Source organism: Gnatocerus cornutus, chromosome 5 (assembly GCF_029298725.1).
Source record: "Gnatocerus cornutus isolate USDA-ARS CGAHR chromosome 5, icGnaCorn1.1, whole genome shotgun sequence".
Lineage (NCBI taxonomy): Eukaryota > Metazoa > Arthropoda > Insecta > Coleoptera > Tenebrionidae > Gnatocerus > Gnatocerus cornutus.
In genome coordinates this window covers 14,614,157-14,637,830 of record NC_142237.1, presented here as the reverse complement: position 1 = coordinate 14,637,830, position 23,674 = coordinate 14,614,157, and the positions used below count along the sequence as shown (strand labels likewise).

General features: G+C 34.4%; 4 protein-coding genes and 1 long non-coding RNA gene across 9 annotated transcripts; 3 read left to right on the top strand and 2 right to left on the bottom strand.

Moving 5' to 3' along the window:
* Positions 1 to 298: 298 nt before the first annotated feature.
* On the top strand, positions 299 to 1,418 carry LOC148174946 (uncharacterized). Its single transcript, XM_088036940.1, has 4 exons — positions 299 to 313; positions 460 to 621; positions 1,091 to 1,248; positions 1,297 to 1,418. The coding sequence occupies exons 1-4, from the start codon at positions 299 to 301 to the stop codon at positions 1,298 to 1,300; spliced, it is 339 nt and encodes a 112-aa protein (XP_087893066.1). The 3' UTR covers positions 1,301 to 1,418.
* Positions 1,419 to 3,242: 1,824 nt separating this feature from the next.
* Hk (potassium voltage-gated channel subfamily A regulatory beta subunit hyperkinetic) lies at positions 3,243 to 11,100 on the top strand. 2 transcript variants are annotated; one of them, XM_088035730.1, is made up of 9 exons: positions 3,247 to 3,690; positions 3,955 to 4,225; positions 6,356 to 6,708; positions 6,754 to 6,850; positions 6,900 to 7,027; positions 7,072 to 7,284; positions 7,329 to 7,684; positions 7,731 to 7,861; positions 7,910 to 11,100. In XM_088035730.1, the coding sequence occupies exons 2-8, from the start codon at positions 4,128 to 4,130 to the stop codon at positions 7,830 to 7,832; spliced, it is 1,347 nt and encodes a 448-aa protein (XP_087891856.1). In that variant the 5' UTR covers positions 3,247 to 3,690; positions 3,955 to 4,127; the 3' UTR covers positions 7,833 to 7,861; positions 7,910 to 11,100. The 2 variants fall into 2 exon arrangements, with proteins under 2 accessions (XP_087891854.1, XP_087891856.1); XM_088035728.1 differs by having other exon boundaries at positions 3,243 to 3,690; positions 6,356 to 6,850.
* A 207-nt stretch (positions 11,101 to 11,307) lies between these two features.
* Positions 11,308 to 11,775, bottom strand: LOC148174944 (uncharacterized). The gene is made up of 2 exons (XR_015770203.1): positions 11,546 to 11,775; positions 11,308 to 11,500 (listed from the first exon to the last, which is right to left on the bottom strand). It is a non-coding gene; the product is annotated as an uncharacterized LOC148174944 (long non-coding RNA).
* Positions 11,776 to 12,785: 1,010 nt separating this feature from the next.
* LOC148174943 (cdc42 homolog) lies at positions 12,786 to 14,953 on the bottom strand. Of its 2 annotated transcripts, none has more exons than XM_088037895.1 (4): positions 14,814 to 14,953; positions 14,024 to 14,093; positions 13,753 to 13,975; positions 12,786 to 13,384 (listed from the first exon to the last, which is right to left on the bottom strand). In XM_088037895.1, the coding sequence occupies exons 2-4, from the start codon at positions 14,086 to 14,088 to the stop codon at positions 13,097 to 13,099; spliced, it is 576 nt and encodes a 191-aa protein (XP_087894021.1). In that variant the 5' UTR covers positions 14,089 to 14,093; positions 14,814 to 14,953; the 3' UTR covers positions 12,786 to 13,096. The 2 variants fall into 2 exon arrangements, with proteins under 2 accessions (XP_087894021.1, XP_087894022.1); XM_088037896.1 differs by lacking the exon at positions 14,814 to 14,953 and adding an exon at positions 14,563 to 14,732.
* Positions 14,954 to 15,177: 224 nt separating this feature from the next.
* pps (protein partner of snf) lies at positions 15,178 to 23,498 on the top strand. Of its 3 annotated transcripts, XM_088037894.1 has the most exons (17): positions 16,193 to 16,519; positions 16,856 to 16,975; positions 17,026 to 17,139; positions 17,362 to 18,560; positions 18,724 to 18,860; positions 19,044 to 19,296; positions 19,344 to 19,556; positions 19,607 to 19,744; positions 19,793 to 19,936; positions 19,988 to 20,464; positions 20,515 to 20,659; positions 20,703 to 21,200; positions 21,247 to 21,369; positions 21,416 to 21,553; positions 21,603 to 21,911; positions 21,962 to 22,189; positions 22,242 to 23,496. In XM_088037894.1, exons 2-17 carry the CDS (start codon positions 16,861 to 16,863, stop codon positions 22,976 to 22,978), a joined length of 4,968 nt encoding a protein of 1,655 aa, XP_087894020.1. In that variant the 5' UTR covers positions 16,193 to 16,519; positions 16,856 to 16,860; the 3' UTR covers positions 22,979 to 23,496. The 3 variants fall into 3 exon arrangements, with proteins under 3 accessions (XP_087894019.1, XP_087894020.1, XP_087894018.1); XM_088037893.1 differs by lacking the exon at positions 16,193 to 16,519 and adding an exon at positions 15,178 to 15,441 and having other exon boundaries at positions 19,607 to 19,936; positions 22,242 to 23,498; XM_088037892.1 differs by having other exon boundaries at positions 19,607 to 19,936; positions 22,242 to 23,498.
* The last annotated feature ends 176 nt before the right edge of the window (positions 23,499 to 23,674 follow it).

The following is a 23,674-nucleotide window of genomic DNA, read 5'->3' as shown; positions in this document are numbered from 1 at the left end:
ATACACTACTAATGTGAATCACAGTCGTGTTGTTAAAAATCACCAAACCGTTTGAGATTTATTGATCACTCTTGTAATAACTGTTTTTATTACAAGGTAAGTGAGATTTATTTATGATGCTAGCCAATAAATTTTATTACAACTGCGTGGAAATTACTCCTGAAGCTTGTTCAAGGCATTTATTAAAGTAATAAGAAAGTAAAAAAGCATCAAATTGACGCACAAACGAAAACACTTTACTTAAATATATTCTTAGATTTATAAATAAACCTTTCAAGTGTTGAGTACTAATCTTACGATGTGTAAAGTTCTAGTAGGTGTTATGAAAATAATCAAACATTTTAATAAATCCAATAATTCTGTCGATACATCAAATCGCTGCTCATCACCACGTCGAATTTAGTTTACGAGTGATATTCAACCGTTTTTTTTTTCAGAACATCTTGGCGGTTTTGGTAGGAGTGCAACAAGCTGGCCCACCAGTTCTGGATATCGTACCCGCCGCCGGGGGCGGGCAGCTCCACCAGTTCTAAAGAAAAAGAAAAACAGCAGCAGAGTGAAGAAGAGAAACGAACTACATCCAAGGAACAACGACAACAAGAATACGACGCCGCCATTAAAGTTTGTAAATTGTTGAATGCAACGATAATTAATTTCCAAAAGTTTAGATTTTTAGAATTATTTCTAAGACACTGCTTATTATTGTAATTGGTTTAAATACTTCCAATCACTATTAGTAAGTCTTGTTTAACTTTCCCAGTCATTTACTCATCTAGGAAATTACTTGTACTTGTACTGTTTGTATCTACATATTCATTGATTTTCTCATTCTTGCACATTGTCTTGTCCGTAGAACTTTGCTGTTTTTTAGAGGATAATTGATGATATTTTGTATAGTTTGCTATTTAAATCATTTCTTAACAAGTGAAGTCAAATTATTTACGTAGAAGCTGAGTCAAAGTTTATTTAACTACAACATGTAGAACATAAACAACGATCCATATAAACAATCATCAGCCTCATGTATTATTTACACACCAAATGTAATTAAACTACTTTTTCTTTTGTTCATTGCTCTTTCTTTTTATAGGAACACCATCGTTCGCAGAGAGAACAGTGGGAGATAAGACAACTTGATAACGATTTGTTGCAACAACGACATTCAGAAAGAGAACGTGAAAGAGAAGAGAAGGAACTAGCCGAACAACAACATTTACTTTTAGACGATAGAGATGATTTTCCTTCAACGTAAGTATCTGCATGTAAAATATGACAAAAATGTAATGACGTGAATAGCTAGGAAGAAAAGAAAATAAAAAAAACACGACATTTTTCCGAGGAAGTATGGATTACGGGTCAAATTAGTTCTAAGTAGTCCTCAATGCTGACCGCTTCAAATTACTTGTTTTAATTAAAATTGTTCGCGAGCTGGTTTTGCATTGTGGAAACTGCTATTATCAAAAAGTTTTCAGTTTTGTGCAAATTGCGAACTAGTTTTTGTGTACCAGCTTTGGGAATAATTACTTTACAAGGAAAGTGCTTGTAGGTATGTAACTTTACTGTGATAGAATCCATTAAAATAAAGTAAATACAGATGTAAACGTTTCTCCAATTTGCTTAACTTTTAGGTAAAATTGCGTTTCAATCAAAATTGCTGAAATTCTGGAACTAAAAATGAAGTAAAATTTAACAAAAATATACATGTAAACTTTAAGAACAATTTCCTAAAAATTACCTTTTTTGAAATCCTGAAATTGAAGTTTTTAGATATTTTAGGTGCTTGAACTCTTCATATTATCTGGATTCTGAACTGACTAAATAATACTCCCCTAATCAGAAAAATAATATTGTACTATTATTAAAATAATAAAAAGACTTAAAAAAAATTATTTAAAACATTCATTTAAAGACATGTAACAATTACATAAATTCGTGAATTTTCTCCAACCAAATCCTTTAATTTTCAAACAGGTTCTACTTTTTAAATGCATATTCATATTTTTTTAGTTCCAAAAATTAAAATTACAATTTTTTCTACCCAAACACCAAATTTTTACAAAAAATGCTGACGCGCGTTTCGATAGCAATGCTATCATTATCAGAGCGATGATTAAACTGAAAAAATTGTAATTTTAATAATTTGTCAACACCAAGAATTGATCCAATAAATTTTCTTTGAAGATCCAAAAATGTTTTAAATTTTTTTACATTTTTCATGTCCTTGGTGATATTAATATTCAGACAATCAAACGTCAGCAATTCACCATTTTTATAGCTTTCCAAAAAATACTAAAATTTTTTAGGTTTCTGAAATTCGCTCGTATTTTTTCTGTTTCTCAGGTATATTAAATTTTTCAAATTCTTAATTTTGTCTCTCCTCTTCTTCTCAAATTCCTCTGTTTGTTCATAATTTTCAGAACGCCAAAAATATTTAATAAACGGCTTTTAAATTGAATTTTTTTTTCAAATGACTTACCATTTACTTTACTTAATTTACTATTTAAAAAAAAAATCCACTTATTATTTTCTATTATTCAGAGTACAAATTAAATTATTGCAACTACTTTAGTGTAGTTTTCAATTCCTCAACTTTAATTTTCTCTCTAAATTTTTTAATTTAATTTGTGCCATTTCAAAAGTTCCTAATACACATAAAGGTTTAAACAGCTTTTTAATTCAAGATCCATCACAAAATCCACTAGATTAAATTTTTAAAGCTCATTTCAAAACCACATGGAAGCGTCCTAACCTGGCGCATCCACCATTTTTACAATTATAAAAATACCCACAAAATACGTCAAAGACGAACATTCAATTATTAATAACAATAACACATAACTATTGTAAAGTCCTCTTGATTTATAGAGGGCCCAAAATCCAAGAGCCGGCTCTGCCATGACCTCATTATTGTTTTGTCGATCATTTGGAATTCTGTTCGTTTTAAATTAAAAACTTTAATAATTCAGGAGAATAACGCAAATATGCAATAAATAAAATCACTGTGTATGTCGTCTAAAAATATGTTGAACTTGAAATCTGAAACGTAGACAACCAGAAAGATCGGCTAGAGCTATAAATAATTACGTGGATTATGTATAACGCCGAAGATTTACTGGAATGCGACACATCCGCCCTTTCGAAGTAATGGCAAGTTCTGTGGAAATCGTATTCGACTTTGTGCAGGTATTTCATAGGATCCTGCAAGGATCCTTCAGGAAAATCGCGCGTGTTCGTTGACAGTCGCCAGTTTTCGTTTAACCTGCAATGACGAAACTCAACTGCCCCTAATATAATAAGTTCGTCCTTCGAACTGTTATTTTGTTAACGAAATATGTTGTGATTCTTATCCTTTTAATTAACTTTTTATATACGAAACTGGTTGTGAAACGATTTTTAAAATAAACGCGTTTAATAACAACAAATTTCTTAAACAATAATAGGTTATACACTAAGAATAATCATTAAAATTTAATATAGAATAGTAGTGAGACAATAGTGTTAACGAAGAAGCTTAAATAAAGCTTTCAAACCAGCAATAAAAGGTTTTAGATTATCGATTACCTAGCAAGAATCTAGATCTTCCGTAAAATAGTGTGATAACGGATCAGCTCTTTCGATAAGAGGAACGTTCAAATTTGCTATATTTTAAATGCACGTTGGTCTAAATAAAATTCAGTTTTTCATTGTGAGGTTAGTTTCGATTTTCTAAATAGTTTCTCTTTTGACTTTATGCCAAGTGACAATTTTTGACGCACATTTATTGCTGTACGTATAATTAGAATGGAATTTTGCCAGAGTTTTGTTGCACTTATATTGATTTTTTTATTAAGTTAGTATAGTAGATAACTATGTTAGATTGTTAGCCATAGGTGGGTATCATTTGTGCAGATTTTTTACATTTTTTATTCAAATTAATCGTTTTTCCTTTAAATAACCATTTATTAATTTTTGCAGATTTTTTAAACACATCAAATAATTGCTTGCCTTAAGAACAAAACCTTGTAGTGCCTCTCGTTTATGGAGTTATATCTAGAAATTAATGTAACAGTAAACTTTTAAGTGGTTTTAACAATTTCTCATAAAAATTTGGTGCGTTTTCTTATGCAACAAAACTATTGGATACTAAAATGTCTCAACTGGCTTTATGTAATTACACTAATAATGATAACAACAATAATAATGACAACACGAGTGAGGATTCTAATCAACTACCAACTATTTATAGGTAAATATTATTAAAAATAGTTTTTCGATTTGCACCAAATAACTTAGTTTGGTTACAAAACTTTTACACTTCACTCACTTTTAAATTAAAGTTTTGTAACCAATTTTAAAACACTAAAATTAATAAACCAACAAAAACTGTAGTACTGACAGTCTTCAGTTTTTATTAAATCCAAATCCTTAAAATTTCAAATTAAATTCTAGTGCTTGGACATTACGAAAGCCACGTATACGACCGGTGGCGACACTTTCTAAATATCTGCAGCGATTTGCTAACTTTGGGAACTTTGCCAGATTTTTCAGTGTCTCTAATTTCCGGCAGTCTTTTTGTTTACACGTACGCGTTTTAATATTGGAAATTTGATTGTACGAGAAATCACAATAATGAAATTACCTTATGTTGGTTTGAAGCGTGTCAACATTGATAGCTATTGAGTTACTGTGTTAATTTCCTCATGTAAAATGAGTGAAGCGTTGAAATATTTCAACCATTTCATTTATTATCGACGTTCGGAAAAACCTGTGAAAATTTTGCTCCTGAAAGATCTGGCGGGTTGTCTTCTGAAATAAATACGCTCTAAAAAAATCAGAAAAACTGAAAACCTGGTGATGCATGAGATCATTTCACGCCACTTCGCTTTGAAAATGCACTGAAATGTTTATTTAATTTCTAATAATATAATTTTTAACGCATCCAGGAAACATGAGTTTATTTTAAGTGAAATAAACTTCTTCAAAATCAATACATTAATTGGCTCGTTGGAGAATTTGGTTAATTCTTAGCGGTATTATCGAAAATTCGATCATATTTTTTGTTTTTTTGTCAAAAATTTGAGTCCAAACTCAATATGATCACTTTAGGGACTGAAACACCACCGCTACAAAAGGAAGTGACAAATGTGTCATCACTTCTAAGTCGCAAGACGGAAACGGTTTTAAAAGTCCCATTGGAGACGATATCCGTGAGTCACCTGTGTAATTTTTAAATAGCGCATTCATATTTTAACAATTTGATTTTGTTGTTTTCATTATGCAATGCTAAATGAAAATTGAATTGAGGGTCTAAAGTCAGAAAGTCAATGTTTTTTAAAGAGTTTTTCCAGAAAAATTCACTCTTTTTTAAATCTGTACAGAAATGTTGAGTATTTTAAGAGACTTCCGATATTTTTAAAACTGACTTAATAATTTCCTTTTATTTGTTTGTACAAATCATACGAGAAAACATGAATATTTTCAACTTCAAAAAATCTAACAAAATATTTAGAACTGCCTACACTGGCACTATGTATATTCTAAAAACGAACAGATTTGAAACAATTGTTCCGAAATCTTTATGGATTCTATGTTTTTCAGTAAAGATCATAATTTATGATTCACATGTTCTAAAACTTTCCGATTAAATTTTGTCAGCTCCAAATAAATAAAATTAGTGAATTCCATTACCTACAATATCATTCTCGTTTCATGAAATGGATGATCTCAGTCGAAATCACGCAGATTGGTTATAACACCCAAGATGAATGAGAAATGCTCAGACCCATCTAGTTTTACCAATCTACAGTGGTCAGATCTAGATGTGCCTGTGCATTTCTAGATCCGTTTTTGGACATCTCCGTATAACGTATGTACCGTACCATACATACCCATAGAGTTTTTTAAAGTTAAACCTTTCAATAGGTTACTACTAACCATATAAGCATGTTGTCTGTAAGATTAGATTTTAGTCATTCTGATACCCAGTGACTTGTTTAATGCTAATTTAGTTGAACAATTCCAAAGTTATTCTGACCCGATGTATGACCCATACATTCTGGCGCTTCTGAGGTCCAGCATGCGTTTTCAGTTTTATAGTGTCTTTAATTTCTGTTAGCAAGAATCGTGCTTTACGAAATACATGTTTTACGTAGTCGTGGACAAACCGAAATTTATTAAAGAAACTAGCGATCGCTATTCAATATAATCGACGTGACGTGAATATCTTCTTCATGCATTGTTATCATAAAAATCAAACTGCATGTTACGCTACTTATCGTTTTCAGCAGTTAGACATTTGTACCCTAGCTAGGTGTTCTTTTTATACTTTCGGTTATCTACTTTTATTTCAACAAATGTAAATCCTCAAATATTTTAGGTGTAGAGCACCAATAGCAAGTCTTGATTGTATGGAAGAATTCAGCGCAGGAAGTGCACTCAGTGCACTCACAGATCGCTCTGGAGATGGGGGAATTACAAAAGAACAGTTGTTACTGAGTGGACTTACACATTCCGCTCCGAACGCTCCTCTTCAGCTGGCTAAGCAAACAACAGCTGCTCCGGGATTAAGATATCGCAATTTGGGGAAAAGTGGCTTAAGAGTGTCCAATATTGGATTAGGTACTTGGCCTACATTTGGACCAAATGTCACCGAGGAACAAGCGGAACAGATTATTGTCTTGGCGGTGGAGAGCGGGATTAATGTGTTTGATCTGTCGGAGGCTCATTCAGGTAAAAATTTTTTGTTTAACCAGAAAATTACTGTTATATTCCCAGGAACAAGAGCTGAAGTAGAGCTGGGCAGAATCCTTACTCGAAGAGGATGGAAAAGAACCTGTTACATTGTAACCACCAAGATTTATTGGAGCACACGGTACTCATTTCTTTAACTGTTAAAAATATCACATTTGACTCTCTTCCAGATCCGAAGAACGAGGTCTGTCCCGAAAGCACATAATAGAAAGCGTAAAAGCTAGCTTACTTCGCTTGCAACTTTCATATATCGACGTAGTGATAGTTCACAAGGCAGATCCCATGTGCCCAATGGAAGGTAAAGACAGCTCTGTAAAACCAAAGAAGTAACTTTTTTTCCAGAAGTGGTACGCGCCATGCACTACGTCATCTCCCAAGGCTGGGTAATGTACTGGGGAACCGCTCGATGGTCACCTGTCGAAGTAATGGAAGCTTACACAAACTGCCGCCAATTTAACTGTGTTACTCCAATAGTTGAGCAAACAGAATACCACATGTTTTGTCGAGAGAAAACCGAGCTCTACATGCCGGAACTGTACAATAAAATCGGAGTTGGTATGTTGGTCCTTCCTTTAAACTTTAGATAACGATTTCTGTAGGTTTGATGGCTTGGTCACCAATATCCATGGGGTTGTCCCAAGGCAAAGAAGAAGGCAGCATGCAGTTATTCTCAAGATCGAGTTTTAAGAATAAGTACAGCTCCTTTTCGTGGACTGAAGATGAGACTACGACAGGGAATAAAGACGGGTACAACTGGATGAAGGAAAGAATCCAACCGGAAGAAACCCGGCGACAATCTGAGAGAATTAGAGAATTGAATGCTGTGGCGGAGAAACTCGGGTGTACTTTGTCCCAATTAGCTATAGCCTGGTGTTTAAAAAATGAGTCTGTCCAGTGTTTACTTCTTGGAGCTAACACAGTTGTGCAGTTGTACGATAGTATTCAGTCTCTTCAGGTTTGGGCGTTGTCTCACGGTGATTTCTTACTACTTTCTTTTTTAGCTTGTTCCCAAACTGAACACCAACATGGTAGCAGAAATAGAACGAATTTTAGAGAATAAGCCGTCTAGACCCCCGATGGTCTCCACTCTGGCGCTTAGATGACAATCAATGTGCCCCCCTGGATCCATAGGGTAAACCACCTCCAACACTCCCAACTATCTAAAGTAACCGTTTTTCAGTGGCCAGGGAGGCACGAGTAACACAGAAAGTCCCAAAGAGGATGAGGTTAGCAACGCAGACACTGATACTAAGGATAGTCAGAAACTTCCATTTTGCGAGATTCAGTGACAAAAGGTTACCGAGTTTGTGAAAACTCGTAAAATCAAAACACCCGAAGAAAAACCTTACAAGGAGAAAGTTAAATGGAGTTATAGTCCTGATGAAGGCCCAAAGTGTACGACTGAAACTTTTTCATCAAAGAAAAAAGACAAAAAGACAGCTCATAGTCCTGTGCAAGTATGAAATAAACAAAAATGTCCCGGTGAGATTTTGATCTGAAATTTGTGATGAAATTATTCGTTGCGTTTTCAAAATCCTGTTTTCAATGGACTTTAAACTGATACTAATTTTTAGGACGGATGCAGTCTCGTAGTGTGCATACTCAGAAAAAATGTACTTTCTTTAGGTGCGGGCTCATCAAATTAATAATTTCAACAAAGACAGTCAATTACAGTTGAGTTTATACGTATTAAGGCAACTTAAGTACAAGTGAGACTTTCGTTTCCTCCGGGCTAAAAGTTTGTCAGATAAAACAACTAATTACTCGTTCGAGGGCTCGTTCTGAATAGATTCTGCTTTGAAGTTACTTATTTAGGTTAAAGTTTGAATACAATTTAGTGAGTTTTGTAGTTACTTTATCCAAAACGTTCACTTTAGGGATTGTTCGACTAAAATAACGATACTTTTCTATATCTATAGAATTAGGACGAATCTAATTTAAACTTAAGCTTGCATTTCAAACATTCATAACTTGTTTAAAAGTTACTTGTTGTTAGATTAACAGTATTTAAAGGAAATGGACAAAACTGTAAATAAAATTTGAAAAATCGTTTAAATCGCAAGAAAATTATATAACTATTTTATCGCCAATCTTTATACTGTAATCTATACATTTCTTAAACCTTGTGACCAAATTAAAAATGCCGTCAACGCAATTTTATGCACATCAATTTTAGTCTATTCAAGTTTGTATATACCAGGATTTTAGAAATAGGAGTTTTCGTTCATGGAGAAAGCTGCATCGATTTCGGAAGAATCGTTAAAATAGACTTAAAATGCTAAGTAGTTATAGATGAATAGAATAGTTGCAATTAACATATCGAGATGAAAATGTAATCGGAGATAGCAATACTGCGATTTTAGCCAACTAGAAAAATGCTGATCTCATTTGCAAATTTCTCCTAACTTGGCTCAACTCCCAAAAGAATGTAATAAATCAGAACTATCTACATCCATCTGCTTCGAATAAAGTTAACCTGGCGCATCCACCATTTTTGATCACGCAAATAGGTATACACTGAGATGAGAATCACGACCATCATTATAATAGACAAAAGTTTTAAGCCGAACGACAATCAATTAAATGAAAAAATTCCCACTTGCTTAACTCCGCGCGTTACTTTTGAAATTAAAAAGTTAATTAAGTCGTTGTGAAAGTCCTCACGATTTTTTACGATTGTCTTATGATTAAAAGACTTACATCGTTCTACAATAATTTCTTCGGTCAATTCAATCAGGAAATCCAGTGGCTCAATTCCATTTTATTCAAAAATAATAAAAGACGTAGAATAAGAGGCAAGATAGGGTAATTAAGCTTTAATGTGAAAAACATTTTAAGGGTTTTACATCTTGCATAACCTTTCATTGTTTAGTCTTCCATAAAAAACTGCAAATTAAACTAAACGTAATAAAGAACTTGAACGATACCCATAAACTCGTTTATGTTTTGCTGGTGTAGTAAAGCATATCATAAATTCCAGAGGTAGAATTAAGTGTAAGACTATAAATCAGAACCTACAAAAGTACGTAATTGTTTAGTGGTTTAAAAAACTGCCTAAAAGCAACTCCTCCAATGATGAAAAAAGTTAGTCCAAGTAAACTGTCCAATATCAGTAGGAATTATTAACGATTTTGGAGTCTAACTTTTGCATGCCATCCTTTAAAATACAAAAAAAACACGAAATCGATGCAGTGTCCAACAGTGGGTTCCATTTTTTCACATTTCCTTTCCAATTATGTGATACTTTAACGTTTTATTTAACGATGGCAATATTTCTTAAAGCAATGCTTTACTGTGTATACCACCTAAATAGTTCTAGTTCAAGTATTATTAGTATGTAAACTTTGATTGTTGAGATTTGGTTGTTCTCTAAATATTTTATTGTTACTAGTAACTGCTCACAAGTTAGTGTTTATCTGATATTTATTTTTAGATATAAATAATCTTGTTGAAATTGATTGCAATTAATGCCATTTAAAAGCTTATATTGTCAGCGTCCGCACACATCAAGAAGAAAACGCGTGATGTTGACAGTTGATGACCATAAACTGTTATCTCTAATCTCTTACTATATCGAAAATACGATGCATTGTACGTATTGTATTTTTATATTGTTGTATTATATTGTTTTATGTGAATGACGTCGCAGTGATCTGCGTGGTTTTACAATAATATGTGTATATTACTATACATTTACAAAGATTCTTCTATAATCAAGTATAATCTGTAGTTATTTACCATAAATACAAAGTATGCACTCAAGTGGGTGCATTTTTATAACCAACTCTTAGTGGCAACTTAATAAACTAGCAGGTATAAACATTTATATTTGTAGTAAATAACTTAAGATTTGAGTCCTTCGGGAGAAGGCGTCCACCTGTGGAGGCGCTTGTAAGTTAGTAATGAAGCAAACAATAACTGCTGCTCTAGTAGCATGATTTAGAATGGATATTTTACTGAAATCATGTCATGACACTCATTTCAGATCAGCAGGAATTGTCAGTTTTTTCATCACATTCTTGTTATGTCACAAACACAAATTTATTCTCTTCAATCTATAAATTACGGTTAAAAGGATTTTCAAAAATTGATACTGTAGTCAGTAAGATACATGCACTTAAAATTGGGAAGTTTTTGAAAGTCTCATAATTTGTAGTTTTGAAACAGTTCAATTTGATAATTTGCTACGGACTTAGAAGACTTATCAAATTGAATTTCAGGCAACTATAAGCCACTTTGTTATGTAAATAAATCTCGGCTAATATCGGCTCAAATACTACGTTTTAAATATCATTCGAGGTACTGAAAACTCGCTGATATGTGCAACTACACTATAAGCTTGTTTTTTCCTAAAAAAATATTACTATATTACCTCACGTGTTTTTTTACCTGTCCTCACCATCCAGTCTAAAATTAAATTCGGTTTAGACAGCGTAATCGGAATTACTTATCACGAAATTCCTGTTGATAATTTTACTACTTGGAAACTAAACTTCCATAGCTCGAGGAACGTAAAAAAAATCTTACCAATTATTAGCCATCTTTATTGCTTATAAACTGAAATCTGTAAACATCTGATGCATCTTTTATTCGATTATATAACAAAATTGACCTCAAGCCGCGATCATTGTCGGATTTGCGCCATTAGCATAAAAATGATGTGTTCCCCTTTTCCACCAACTGTTTTCTTGAGGTAAAACTGTTTTAATAATGTATTTATACTCTACTGAAGGCGGATTCTCTTGTTTCAAATATCGTAAATACATGACGTCTGCAAAAAAACATTAAAACCACAGAAGTAATGATAAAAAATTACCTTTCACTGGCGTTGTGCAAATGTTGGAAAATATACAGGTAAGAAATATGACTATAAACACATGCATCTGTGGAGTACAGTGCTCCTAACATTAATGTAATTTTACTACTGACCACACGACTACTTTTCGCTCCTTCCGAAGTAAACGACGTTTTATGATTAGGAAATTTTATGACTGGTTGGGATCCTTGTCACGTTAACACCATTTTTGTATGGAGAGTCGGATGAATTTTTTTCATGTGAGTAGTAAAATAAAATAAAATTTAGTGCTCAATCACTTATTTTAAGTAACAAAAGCCTGAAAGTTGCCAATTTTAAGAAATCCACACCTGTTACACAAAATGTGTACTAAATAACCTTCACATATTTTTTATTAATCTGTATAAAAAGATTTATTGTAATAAAATACAAGTAAAGGTTGTGGCACACTTATCCAGAACAGCGCAATGCTTAGCCTCGGATCAGCGACCAAAACAACACAGTGCGGTAAAAAATTGCGGTAATACGCACAAGATATGGAAAATCACGGATCTGCGAAAATTGAAAAATTCCCGTCGATAATTGTGCAGGAAATTCAACCGGATTTTACAGAAATTATCACTGCGCGATTTCTACTTAATCATTTCCTGTTTTCTACCCGATTCTGTACTTTTGTCTCCTACTTTCAAATTTCGCGCCTCGTGTTCATGAATGTCAAGAGTGAACCCCACTTTTCTATCATTTTGACGTTAAATCAAATGGAGTTTGTCTCTGTTGACAACTTTTTAGTTTTTAGTTTTTACTACATACTTACCTTCCAAAACAACCTCCAAACTTTTCTTGGAATAAAAAATAGATCTTGTATTACTTTTTTTCTTTTTAATTAAAAGATCTTTGGTTACTGTATTAGTTACAATTTAGGCACATAAATGTCTTAGATTAGAACTCTAAAAATGTAAAAGTAAAGCACAAGTTGTTCAGAAAACACCACACCAGTGTTAAATGTAAGACGAAATTCTTGCTTTTGAAGAACTTTTAACCTATGACTTATTTGATATTTTGAGGGACGTATTAACAAACAGCAGCGATCTACTTCTAGCAAAAATGTAAACACTTGAACACACTGATGGATTTATTCAAGAAAATGTGTATCGGAAGTCGTTCTTGCAAAGTACAAAAGTGTCCACTTCAAGCTTCCCTATATTAATTATAATACAAAAATACTATAAAAACGGTTGGTTTGTTACAAAAACAAAATAAATTGAAATTATAAATGATAACTTTATTTAATGAAAGAAAGACCTTTAGCACAGAATAATAAACAGGGAAATTTATTGCTAACGCAAACTGTATTAACTCTTTTCGTATAATACTGACTGTTGCTCCCAAACAATTAAAAAAACTTAGTAATTATTACTACTAGATTTAAGAAAATGGAAGAATTGAATAATATAAGTTATTATTAAAAGGCAATAATTAGTATTATCATAACTAACAAAAAATAAACAAATAAATATAAAATTTCGTTTTAACTAGTGTAAAAAAGTATAATTCATCTTTGTTGCTCACTGATTACAAAATGACACATTTTTTGCGTTTAATAGGTTCTGGAGGTTCCAATGCAGCTAAAATCGCTTCATCAAATACATTTTTCAGTCCCTTTTGTGTTAGAGCTGAACATTCCACGTATTTTACTGCTTTCAGTTCTTTAGCTAATTTTTCTCCCTGTTCTACGGAAATTGGCTTTTGCTTATTCTTAGCTAATTTTTCAATTGTAGCTCCGTCGTCGCGTAAATCCACTTGTGTGCCAACCAGAAGGAATGGAGTCTTTTGACAATGATGCGTAATTTCTGGAACCCACTAAAAAATTCTACATTAGAAGTGTCGTCAATTTTAACACAATACAATTCACGTTAATAAAAATTATTTTAACTGTTCGCTTCCTCGCGTCATTTCTAGTGTACTAAATTTAGCTATTACTGTAATTGTTTTGCATAGAATAGTTATGTAATGCATTCATTTAAATTTAAATGGAAAATCTTGAAAAAATGATGGCATTAGATAATGTTTTTTCATGGCTAATTAGTTTTATAACAAACATTATCGGAATTTTGTCTAATCTTCGATTATTAGGGATTAAAGTTCATTTTTACGTGGTCATTAACAACCAATTTTGTACTATTTGACAACATTTACAGCTGCTGAAAAGGAGTTGATTATCCACTTACTTTTTCCTTTACATTTTCAAAAGAGGACGGACTAACAACTGAAAAACAGACTAAGAAAACATCAGTTTGCGGGTAGCTAAGAGGTCGTAATCTGTCGTAATCTTCTTGTCCTGCTGTATCAAATAACCCTAAAGTATATGGTTCACCACCGATCATTACCGTGACAGCATAGTTATCAAAGACTGTTGGTACATACTCTGAAGGAAATTTATTTGTGGTATAACTGTAACAAAAGTATAAGAAACATTGTAAGGAATGACATCAATAGTACCTTATCAGTAAACATGTTTTACCAACAGCGCCGTCACCCACCACTACACATTTAATGGTTTGCATTTTGTCTGGAAGTAAACAGAACAATTAACATGGGCATGTTAACAAGACGGGAGAAGTGGTTTGTGGTTTGCAAACTTCGCGATAAACCAATAAATAATAATAAAAAAAATAAAATAGTTCTAATAGGATTCAGTTTAAATTCCGGCAACAATCAGAAGTTTGCCAAACCAGAAGCCATTGTCGCCCTGATGATGACTGTGGAACCGCCGAAACCTCCCTCAATGTGGATAAGGCAGCGTTGTTTAAACAAATGGTTCCCAGAGACTCCTGCGATACATTTAATTAATTTTCCAAGCTACTTTTTGGTTATTAACAAAACGAATTCCGCAATAACACGTAAAAAATAAATAAAATCCAAGTACTAATATCACAAGTTACATTTTTGTTTGCCGAGATAAAATTAAACGGATCTTCTTGGAACTGAAAATCCGTTTACAACTTTAATTCTAATTATATAGTTTATCTAAAATTTACCGCTTAGCTGCTTGGAGAATTTACATTCCTTTCGTTCGATCTGGGGTTATCTAATTTTAAAGCGATACTACAATCGTTCTGAGTAGGAAATGCACTTAAATGGTTTAATCGGACTTAATAACACTCCCAAATTTGTGTATAAGCAAAGTAATCTGCCATTTTATCGTTAACGAGTGGTCTCTAAACTAAATTTCCGGGGGATATTTTCTTATCTAGATAATTCGTAATTGAAAGAAAGTAAACATTGTTACCTCTACGCTTAAAAATGAAAGATATTTGTGGGTTGGGTCTTGGTTTTTAGCACAAATCCAACCAAATTATCATTAACACTGCAACCACACCACAACATACGCCTTACGCAAAAATGGAACTAGAAATACTGCCAACCTTGCGGTCTAATCGCACTTGTGGCGGCATCTGGAATAGAAGAATATTACAAAATCACCTTTTTTTCGAACATTTTTACTGTTTTTTTACAAGTTTTAGTAAGGGAACGTTATTATAATGTTTTATTCAACATAAATTTTCTATATTCACAAATATTAACACTGACACAAATTGTTTTGTTTGTTCGATTTTAAAACTCGCTCCACATAATTAGGGATTTTCATTTTGACACACGCTCCATAACCTAACCTATTTTTTATCGCGTCAACGTAACCACTGCGTCAAATCATTTGTTGTTCTAGACGTAATTAGCATCAAGTTTATTGTTCCAACCATGTTGAATAACGAATTTTTGCCCTAAAAACAGCTTCAAAGTGTTCGTGGACCAAAAACCAACTAAATTAACTCAATTCTTAATGTGTTTTACTGGTCCTGGTCTGACAAATATTCCATGTTCATAGTTTATCGAGTTTTATCTTATTTTTCAAGAGGGTATGTATAGAATTAATTCACATAAATTTATTTTTCAGGTCTAAAATTTCTGTGATAATCGTGTACATGTAAACAAAAATTGAAGTTATCATTTCCCCCCCAAGGACAAATTTAATTTTGTTGTGAAGAAAGAATATACATGATCACATTTCTGTTTTTTTTGATATGGTTTCAATAAATACGGTTGACGAAAGTTTGTGTATGGAGAACTATAACAGACCTACAGTTATAAGGAACTCTCAAAAGTTTTTTTTTTTGAGTGGTTCAATGCAACCTAACAGTGTACTTTAGAGGACCTTGCAATTTTTTATAAGTTGGTAGCTGTCTTGCCGCTGTTCCAGAATGTCAACAATACCATATTTGCACGTCAATTACTGTTTAACCTTGAACTGTTACAGAGACCTGAGATGACAAGCACAGTTACCAATAGATTTCAAATCTCAAAGTCTGCTTGGACGGTGTTTCTAAAAATACTCAAGGACTTTAAAATAAAAAATCTATAAAATGACTTCCTAAAATTCATATTACCTAAACAATAATAAACCTTTACTTAAAAAAGTGAATGAATTGAAACATTCGAAACATCAAAATCAGTACAAAATACTGGTGCATATAAAATACAGAAATGAAAAGACTTCAAATCTGTTAAAACGGCATTTTTTCTTTTTGTTTTTCTGGTAAATAACACGCATTCCACCAGTGCATTGCAGAATGCAGAGTTCACAAAGTTGGTGTTTTTGTTTTCGTGCAAGCGCGCGGTTGGTACCCATTGTTTAGTAACCACAGTGACAGAACGGCGTAGTGAGAGCTTTGATAAAATGCGGGTGATAAATTGTCAGGATTCTAAATGGAAGCCGAATTAATAAATTCCATGATGAAATTTTTAGTGGTGTTCTCCATGGAATAGAAGAAAAACATTTCATTCTAATTACTTGCGTGCAGTGTATACATGTTTTGCTTTCCACAAAATGGATGCTAGCGTGTTATTTTAACATACACAGTAAATAGTGGAATTTTTTTTACGTTTTGTGTAGTTTAACCGCTAAATTTACCTTTATAAGCGGCACTAGTGACGAAGGTAATTTTTGTCGTTATCAACTATAGAACGAGTAACGTGTAGTTTAAAATGTAATGACTAATAAAGAATATTAAAATGATGCATTAGATGTACTGTGTAGATATGAAGCAGCAATAAAGCAATTTTTGTGGACAAAGAAGTGTCTGTGTGGGGACTAGACGTACAGTTACAAATTTGTGTAATATTTACTTTATTGATACAATTCCTATAATTAGCATGTGGATAGAGACAAACCTTGTTTGTTTTCTAACCTTAAAAACATGGACACTTCTTTGTTTCTCCAGTCTTAACTTTACCTTGTCAATTTACATGGGGTTTGATTTGTATCCTTTTTAGGAATCATGTCCAACAGCGTTGTTAAGGTAACAGATTCCTCACTAAATGACAGTTTGATGCTTCTTGTGGGTGAAGATGGAACTGTTACACCAAGCAAAGATGTGGTGGATGCATACTTAAGTACGTTCTAAGTAATGAGAGTGATAATTAACTGCTTTGGGTTTTTTTAGGTGGAAAATCAGGTGGAACTAATCTCCAAGTCATGCACATTGATAAATCTGATGATCAATCCATTGAAGTAGCTGTAAATAACATGTTGTATATGCCAGATGCAGACAGTGAGGGTAAGTAGTGTGTGGTTGTTAACAAATTAGTAAAATGTTGGGTGAGACCCCCTCGATAATAAATTGGTACAACAGTCAGAATTTGGATGTCAGAGCTAAATTACCAAAAAATAACGTTAAATACAAAGCGAATTGGCAGCCACAATTTCAGATTTTTTAGTTTTTTTCACCCTAAAAATGTAAGGCGGTAAATTTGAATAACGTGTTTTTCCTTATTTCCAGGCACCGAACCAGTAAATTACGACGAGATCGCTTACAATCTCTACAATGTACGACTAGACCATGATTACACTGCCCATTGCGAGCCTCCAGAAGAAGATGAACTAGCAAAAACTCTAAGTATTCTCGACGGAGACGCTGAAAGCTCCGATCTTAGCACAAGCAAATCGTCTGAAAATGATACTCCAGTAAAAGCCGATCCTAAAGAACTCATTCTTACCTCTCCAAACAACTCTTCCAAAAGCAAAGCACAAACACAAGTAAAAACGTTTATAAAAACTAACCTGAAGAGACTAAAACCGAAAGAAAAAGAAGAGATTTGGATGAATGCGGAAGAAGAAAATGAATTATTTGAAGATGATAAATTGAAAACGCCCAAAAAACTCCACCGATCCGATAGTAAGAGTAAAGAGGGTGTTAAAACACCCAAACAAACACCGGAGGTTAAAGTAGATAGAACTCCAACGACTCCCACAGACAAGGGGGGTGATAAAAAATTGGTGAAAAAAGATAAGAAACCCACGAAAAATGCACCTGACGATTTTGCTTTGTTTTCCACACCTGATATTATAAGAAGAGTTGGAGGGAAGGAATCGACGGGTTTGGGCTACTCGGGTTCATCACCGACCACTCCTTCAGACAATAAACCTGCAAAAATCGAAATACGCTCCAAATCTGTTAACGAATCTCCTACTTCATCGAAAAAACAAGAAAGGCTCAGTCTGGATGGAAAGGTGAGCGACAAACAGGTTTTTAAATTAGAAACCAAGAATAAAATGAACGTTGATCCAAAACCAAAACGACCTGAGGTCAAGAAGAATTTGGACTTGCCGAAATCAAGCATGGATATTGGAGAAATGGAGCAAGCACCGTCTGATGATATGAGCTTTATTTCCACGGAAAGCGAAGGGAAAAGTTATACGGGAAACTTGTCGATGGAAACTTCTGATTTAAGTGGCAACGAACAGAATATGAATTTGGATGCAAATAGTCTCGACTTGGACCCAGCTCTTCTGGATAACATCAACAACGACTTAATCTCTGAAGACATTCTGTATCAAGTAGCACAGTCGCTTGTGTCCAACACAGAACTACAGAACGCTATAGATAAGAGTTTGAATGAGGAGAATCTTCTTTCAACCGCAGTTCACGAGGATTTGAATTCCAAACCGAGCAGTAGCGAGCAAAGCATGGGAGAGCAGGTAATGACCCCAATTTTTATACAATTATTTTTAAGACCGCGCTAACGATATGCGCGGAAAATAATTCCTGATATCGACTTTTTTTCATTTATTATTTACATCCCAATTAGGTTAATGTGTATTATTCGCATGTATTGACCTTTGTTGTTTGTATTTATTGCAGGTAACATCCAGTAACATGTCGCAGAAGGGCACTCAAATTGTGCGGCCCGATGGTAGAATTGTGGTAATTCCACCAATTGAACGTCCCACCACCAGAAGTCGGAATAAAAGGAACAGCGAGGAGAAATCTTTACTGAAGTAAGTACACTGCACATGCAATAAATTGAAGCTGGGATGCACCACAAAGCTAGTTCGAAATAATCAAAAGTTCGGAAATGAGAGTGAAAGTGGAATCGTTAGGTTAGGAAGCAGTTGTCAACATTGCGCGCACACCAAATGTTTTCTTAATTTGAGTCTTTAAATGGTTGTTTTGCCTTCTAGATTCACTCGCAAACCTCTGGACGAAGAACACGTCTCTGGAAATGAATTAGACAGTTCCGGCGAAGAGGAAGAAGAATCTGAAGATGACCCTAACAAACTGTGGTGCATTTGCAACCAGCCCCACAACAACCGGTTCATGATCTGTTGCGACACTTGTGAAGAATGGTACCATGGAAAATGCGTTAACATCACCAAAGCAATGGGACAACAAATGGAATCAGAAGGAAGAGAGTGGATCTGCTTATTCTGCAAAGTACGTCTTCATCATTCATTGAACGTGTTATCACAACTTTTTTCTAGGATCCTCTCCTTCAAAGACCACAGGCTGCAGCTAAGAGAATCAGAAAAGCCTCTCGCAACTCGAGACAGTCTTCTGACAGCAACAGCAGCACTCAAATCGGTGAAGTGAAGACTAGCTCAGTTCCGTGCGTGGTTTGTCAGAAACCTTCGAGGAGTAACTCCATTTTCTGTAGCGAGACGTGCATTCTAGCCCACGCGCAAGGGGTTGAACGAGTAAGTAGAAAAACTGCAGTTTTACCGTAGCCGTCAACTGTTTTTCTCAGGTGGTGGTGTTTGAAAGGGCGACAGGAAACATGTTGACAGGTAACAGAGCCCCAAGCGCTGCCAACCTTGAACAGTGGCTCAAAGATCATCCCGGTTTTGAAGTGGTACGGTCAGCGGGGAAAATTGTCACCACTAAAGTAAAACAACCCCCCAAACCAACGGCGAAGTTACCATTTTATTTTCAGACCCATCAAGTGCAGCAATCAAAATTAAAACTCATAAAACCTATGAGCCACGAACCTGACAGTCCAACGCTTAAAAGTAAAACAATCGGCGGTATCACCAAGAACTTAACAAAGGGTCCCCAGTTGAATAAGCCTCTAATTAAAGTAAAGTCTTGTATATTTTCTTGACATTATGTTATAACTGTATTTCAATAGGGCGGCATCCCAGGCATGAAAATTATTAATAAACAGACTATTTCTCTAGCGAGGGAAAAAATAGCAAACGCTACGAATAAAGAAGCAACTACACCACCAAAGATGAAAGTTATTCAAACTTCTATTAAATCCAGTAATTCTGCAGTTAAAGAAAAGCCAACTCCAACTAAAATTAAAGTTCGTCACGAACAGTCGAATTCTGGCCACGCGAAACAAGAGAATATCAGAGAAAATGTCCAAAAAACTATCTTTGAGCAGTTAACCAACAGGTTGAAAGCAGTGGAAGATTTGAAGTTGTCTGAAGACGAATTGAAAAGCATATCTACCGAAATTGAATCTCAACTGTACAAATGTTTCGGCGACACGGGCCAAAAATATAGAAATAAATACAGGAGTCTAATTTTTAACATTAAAGATATAAAGAATCAAACTCTGTGGCGACGAATTTGCGAAAAATCAATAAATCCATACCAATTAGTATGTTGTTAATTAATTCTGTTTGGTTCAAACTAAAGCTTCTGTTGTAGGTGCGTTTGTCTCCTGATGATTTAGCTAGTCAAGAACTGGCGTTGTGGAGGGAGCGCGAGGCCAAACATCAATTGGATATGATAAAAAAATCAGAACTGGAATTGTTGAAATGTAACCGCCAATACGTCTTAAAGACTCATAAAGGTAAAAAGTTAATTATTTCAAGCATCCACTAATGTTTGTCTAGGTGAACAAATTTTGGAGGACAACCGCCCCACTGACAACATTGACAACACTGAAGTCATCACCAGTTTAACCGATAGTGCTAACGGTGAAAAAGTAGACCCGAAAAAAGATCCAACGAAAGATAATGATAGGAAAAAGTACAAACACGGTCACAAGGATAAAGACCGTAAATCTACCAAAGAAAAAACTGACGGAAAGAGTCATCATAGCCATAGGTCAACGAGTAGAGATCATGATCGAACCAGGAAAAGATCCCGAAGTCGTGATAAAAATTCCAAGCACGGAGAAAGAAGACGGTCGCGAAGTAGAGGACGAGACAGACACAGGAAGTCGTCACATAAAAGTTCCAAGTACAAGAAGGAGTCGCATAGAGGGTCTTCCACCGAGAAGTTAGATAAGAAGAGTAAGGAGATCTTAGAACAGTTAGTGGAGAATAAAATTGTTCCTTCTTTGGAAGACCGGCTGTGGAAGCATGTGCCACAAGAGGATATTGTGCCAGGTATGCCAAACTCGAATCCTTCACCAATGAACTTTACCCTTTTTAGCCCCTTCAGTTGAGAGTGATAGTGACCATGAACCTACGTCGACTGTCACGATTCCAACTCCTCCAAGAAATAACGACTCTGATGAACTGTTATCAAATCAAGGAGTTTCAGATACTAAAAATGGTACGTAAAAAACTATTTTGAATCATTTCAAGCTCTGAATTTCTAGAAAAAACAACTCCTAAAGATCGCGTGGATCCAGAAAGCAAACCTCAGCCAGTAAAAGCGAAATCTGAAGAAATTTGGAGAGGTGTTATCAATATGATTGATGTCGCCCAAATATCAATAACTGCCCACGAAGTGTCGGGTAAGTTTTTCTTGTTTTATTTCAACAGCATTAATTAAGCTGCTTCCAGGAGATTGCAACGGTTTGTCTTCGGAATTACCTGCAAATCTAGATATAGTAGGGAGAATATCTCCAGATACTGTTTGGGATTATATTGGAAAGATGAAATGTTCCAACAGTAAAATAATCTCAGTTGTAAGATTGAAGGCAATTAACGTAGAAGAGAAAATGCCATATCTAGCTCTCTACAGTTATCTGTCAAGTAGGAATAGATTAGGAGTTGTAAAGAGTACAAATAAAGCTGTTAAGGATTTTTATATTCTGCCTCTGGCTTCACAGAAACCGATTCCGCAGGCTCTCTTGCCTCTAAACGGACCAGGTAATTTGTTATAATTTATCCGCGTATTTTGATTAATCGATTGGTTCCAGGTTTTGAAGAAGCCCGTCCGGCGTTACTTCTAGGAATTATTGTAAGAGACAGAAGGAAAAGACCATACGTTGAATCTGCTTCTCCGGCGGTCACAACTGCAAAAAAATCAAAATTGGATCTACCCTTAGTGCAATTAACACCACCGACTAGATCTTACACACCTCCACCAGTGAAGGATTCTAGACTAAAGTTACCTCTTCCGCCGTCAATTATAGACCAAGATGGAGGTACGTTTTGTGTATTCTTTGAACTCTAATAAGACTAAAGCCGTTGTTGTAGATGAACCTTATAGTCCAGAAGACTCAGATCCAGACAGTATGGCTCCCTCCACAACTGAGAGTATATCAAATAAAAGCACCAGTTTCCTGGAAGCGGACGTTGGCTCGTCTCAAACTTTCCAACCGTTCGTTAACAAATTCGACGATATTCCAGGTTTGGACAGTGCAACTTTACCTTCAAGCACTCAAGAAATCCAACGGCAGATGGAGAAACTCAACAAAGAAATTGAAATGCAAAAATCCGAAATCAACAGTATATCACAAAACATCGCCACTGCTTCCACCGAAATCGGGACATCAGCTTTAGCAAATATCGCTTTGCCCAGTAATTTACAACAAATTTTAGACAGCATTAAAACGATTGATACGAAGCCCACGGCTCCAGGACTACAAGAAGGTTCAGAACTGACCATTCCTCTAATGTTGCCCACTACTTTTTCACGCCAGGCAGTAAGCTCGGTTTCTGAGAATACAATCCCTTTGAATTTACCCTCGAAAAAGAAAAGTACGACAGAGCTGGATAAATCAGGTAGTGTGTTGAGTTCTTTGTCAGAGGAAGATTTGATAAGGAAAGCAGAAGAGATGCTGGAGGATACTAGAAGTTCACGGGCGACAGAAACAGTTTCTAAATCCGAAAGTCCTCCTAGTGATACCAATAATTCCGTTTCTCCCGCAAAATTCCCCAAGTTAGATTTAACGCAACCCCCAATTCCTGGATTAGATGATAGTGACATTTGAATGTTTGAATATTTATAAATGGTGTAAGTTTAATTGGATCACTACTTTATTTGACTACCTTATTTACTATAGTTTAAATTTATATGAAATTTATAAAGATTTATGAATAATTTTTGTTAAAACTTATACTATTTGTAAATATGATTTATTTTTTAATTTTGTACAAATAGAAGTGACTAGGTTTTGTATCATCTTCATTTAAACGATCGCTTACGTCTCATTGGTGCACATAAAAGAGTAGTCTTTAAATTGTAAAATAATTCTTGTTATTACGTATTGTCCTTGATAGAAACATTCATATTCTTTTCGTTTTTTCGCTTATACTGACGTTTTTCTGTATCGGCAGTATATGTTTAATTTCTTAACTTAGTCCATAGATAGATGTCATATATCAGTTAGCGCAGTAATACCACTGATTGAGTGGTTCTATTTTTATTTTAGAAGTTAGTTATAAAAATCAAATTGATTTATTGTAATAAATAAAATTGTTTTTTTTTACATATTTACGTAAACGTTTATTTTATTTGTATTCTGAAATAATCGTGACGTTAATAAAATCCCACCAAGCAAACTTATAGTTTTTGTTACCTTTTCGCGCGGATTTTATCATTTTTATCACAGTTTTCAAAGCGCCATCTCCTAGTCGGTAATATTTACCAACAATTTTAAATGCTTGATAATCTGTATTATCGACCG

What these genes read in the sequence shown, in the direction of transcription:
- pps (XM_088037893.1), top strand. Translation starts at nt 16,861, where the DNA reads ATGTCCAACAGCGTTGTTAAGGTAACAGATTCCTCACTAAATGACAGT. An exon ending in GCCAGATGCAGACAGTGAGG is followed by an intron (nt 17,140 to 17,361) that starts GTAAGTAGTGTG and finishes CCTTATTTCCAG; the next exon opens with GCACCGAACCAGTAAATTAC. An exon ending in ACGCGCAAGGGGTTGAACGA is followed by an intron (nt 19,557 to 19,606) that starts GTAAGTAGAAAA and finishes TGTTTTTCTCAG; the next exon opens with GTGGTGGTGTTTGAAAGGGC.
- LOC148174946 (XM_088036940.1), top strand. An exon ending in AATACGACGCCGCCATTAAA is followed by an intron (nt 622 to 1,090) that starts GTTTGTAAATTG and finishes TTCTTTTTATAG; the next exon opens with GAACACCATCGTTCGCAGAG.
- LOC148174943 (XM_088037895.1), bottom strand. Translation starts at nt 14,088, where the DNA reads ATGCAAACCATTAAATGTGTAGTGGTGGGTGACGGCGCTGTTGGTAAA. An exon ending in AAAACATGTTTACTGATAAG is followed by an intron (nt 13,976 to 14,023) that starts GTACTATTGATG and finishes CTTTTGTTACAG; the next exon opens with TTATACCACAAATAAATTTC. An exon ending in TTGAAAATGTAAAGGAAAAA is followed by an intron (nt 13,385 to 13,752) that starts GTAAGTGGATAA and finishes AGAATTTTTTAG; the next exon opens with TGGGTTCCAGAAATTACGCA.
- Hk (XM_088035728.1), top strand. Translation starts at nt 4,128, where the DNA reads ATGTCTCAACTGGCTTTATGTAATTACACTAATAATGATAACAACAAT. An exon ending in AAGATTTATTGGAGCACACG is followed by an intron (nt 6,851 to 6,899) that starts GTACTCATTTCT and finishes ACTCTCTTCCAG; the next exon opens with ATCCGAAGAACGAGGTCTGT. An exon ending in ATAGTATTCAGTCTCTTCAG is followed by an intron (nt 7,685 to 7,730) that starts GTTTGGGCGTTG and finishes TTTCTTTTTTAG; the next exon opens with CTTGTTCCCAAACTGAACAC.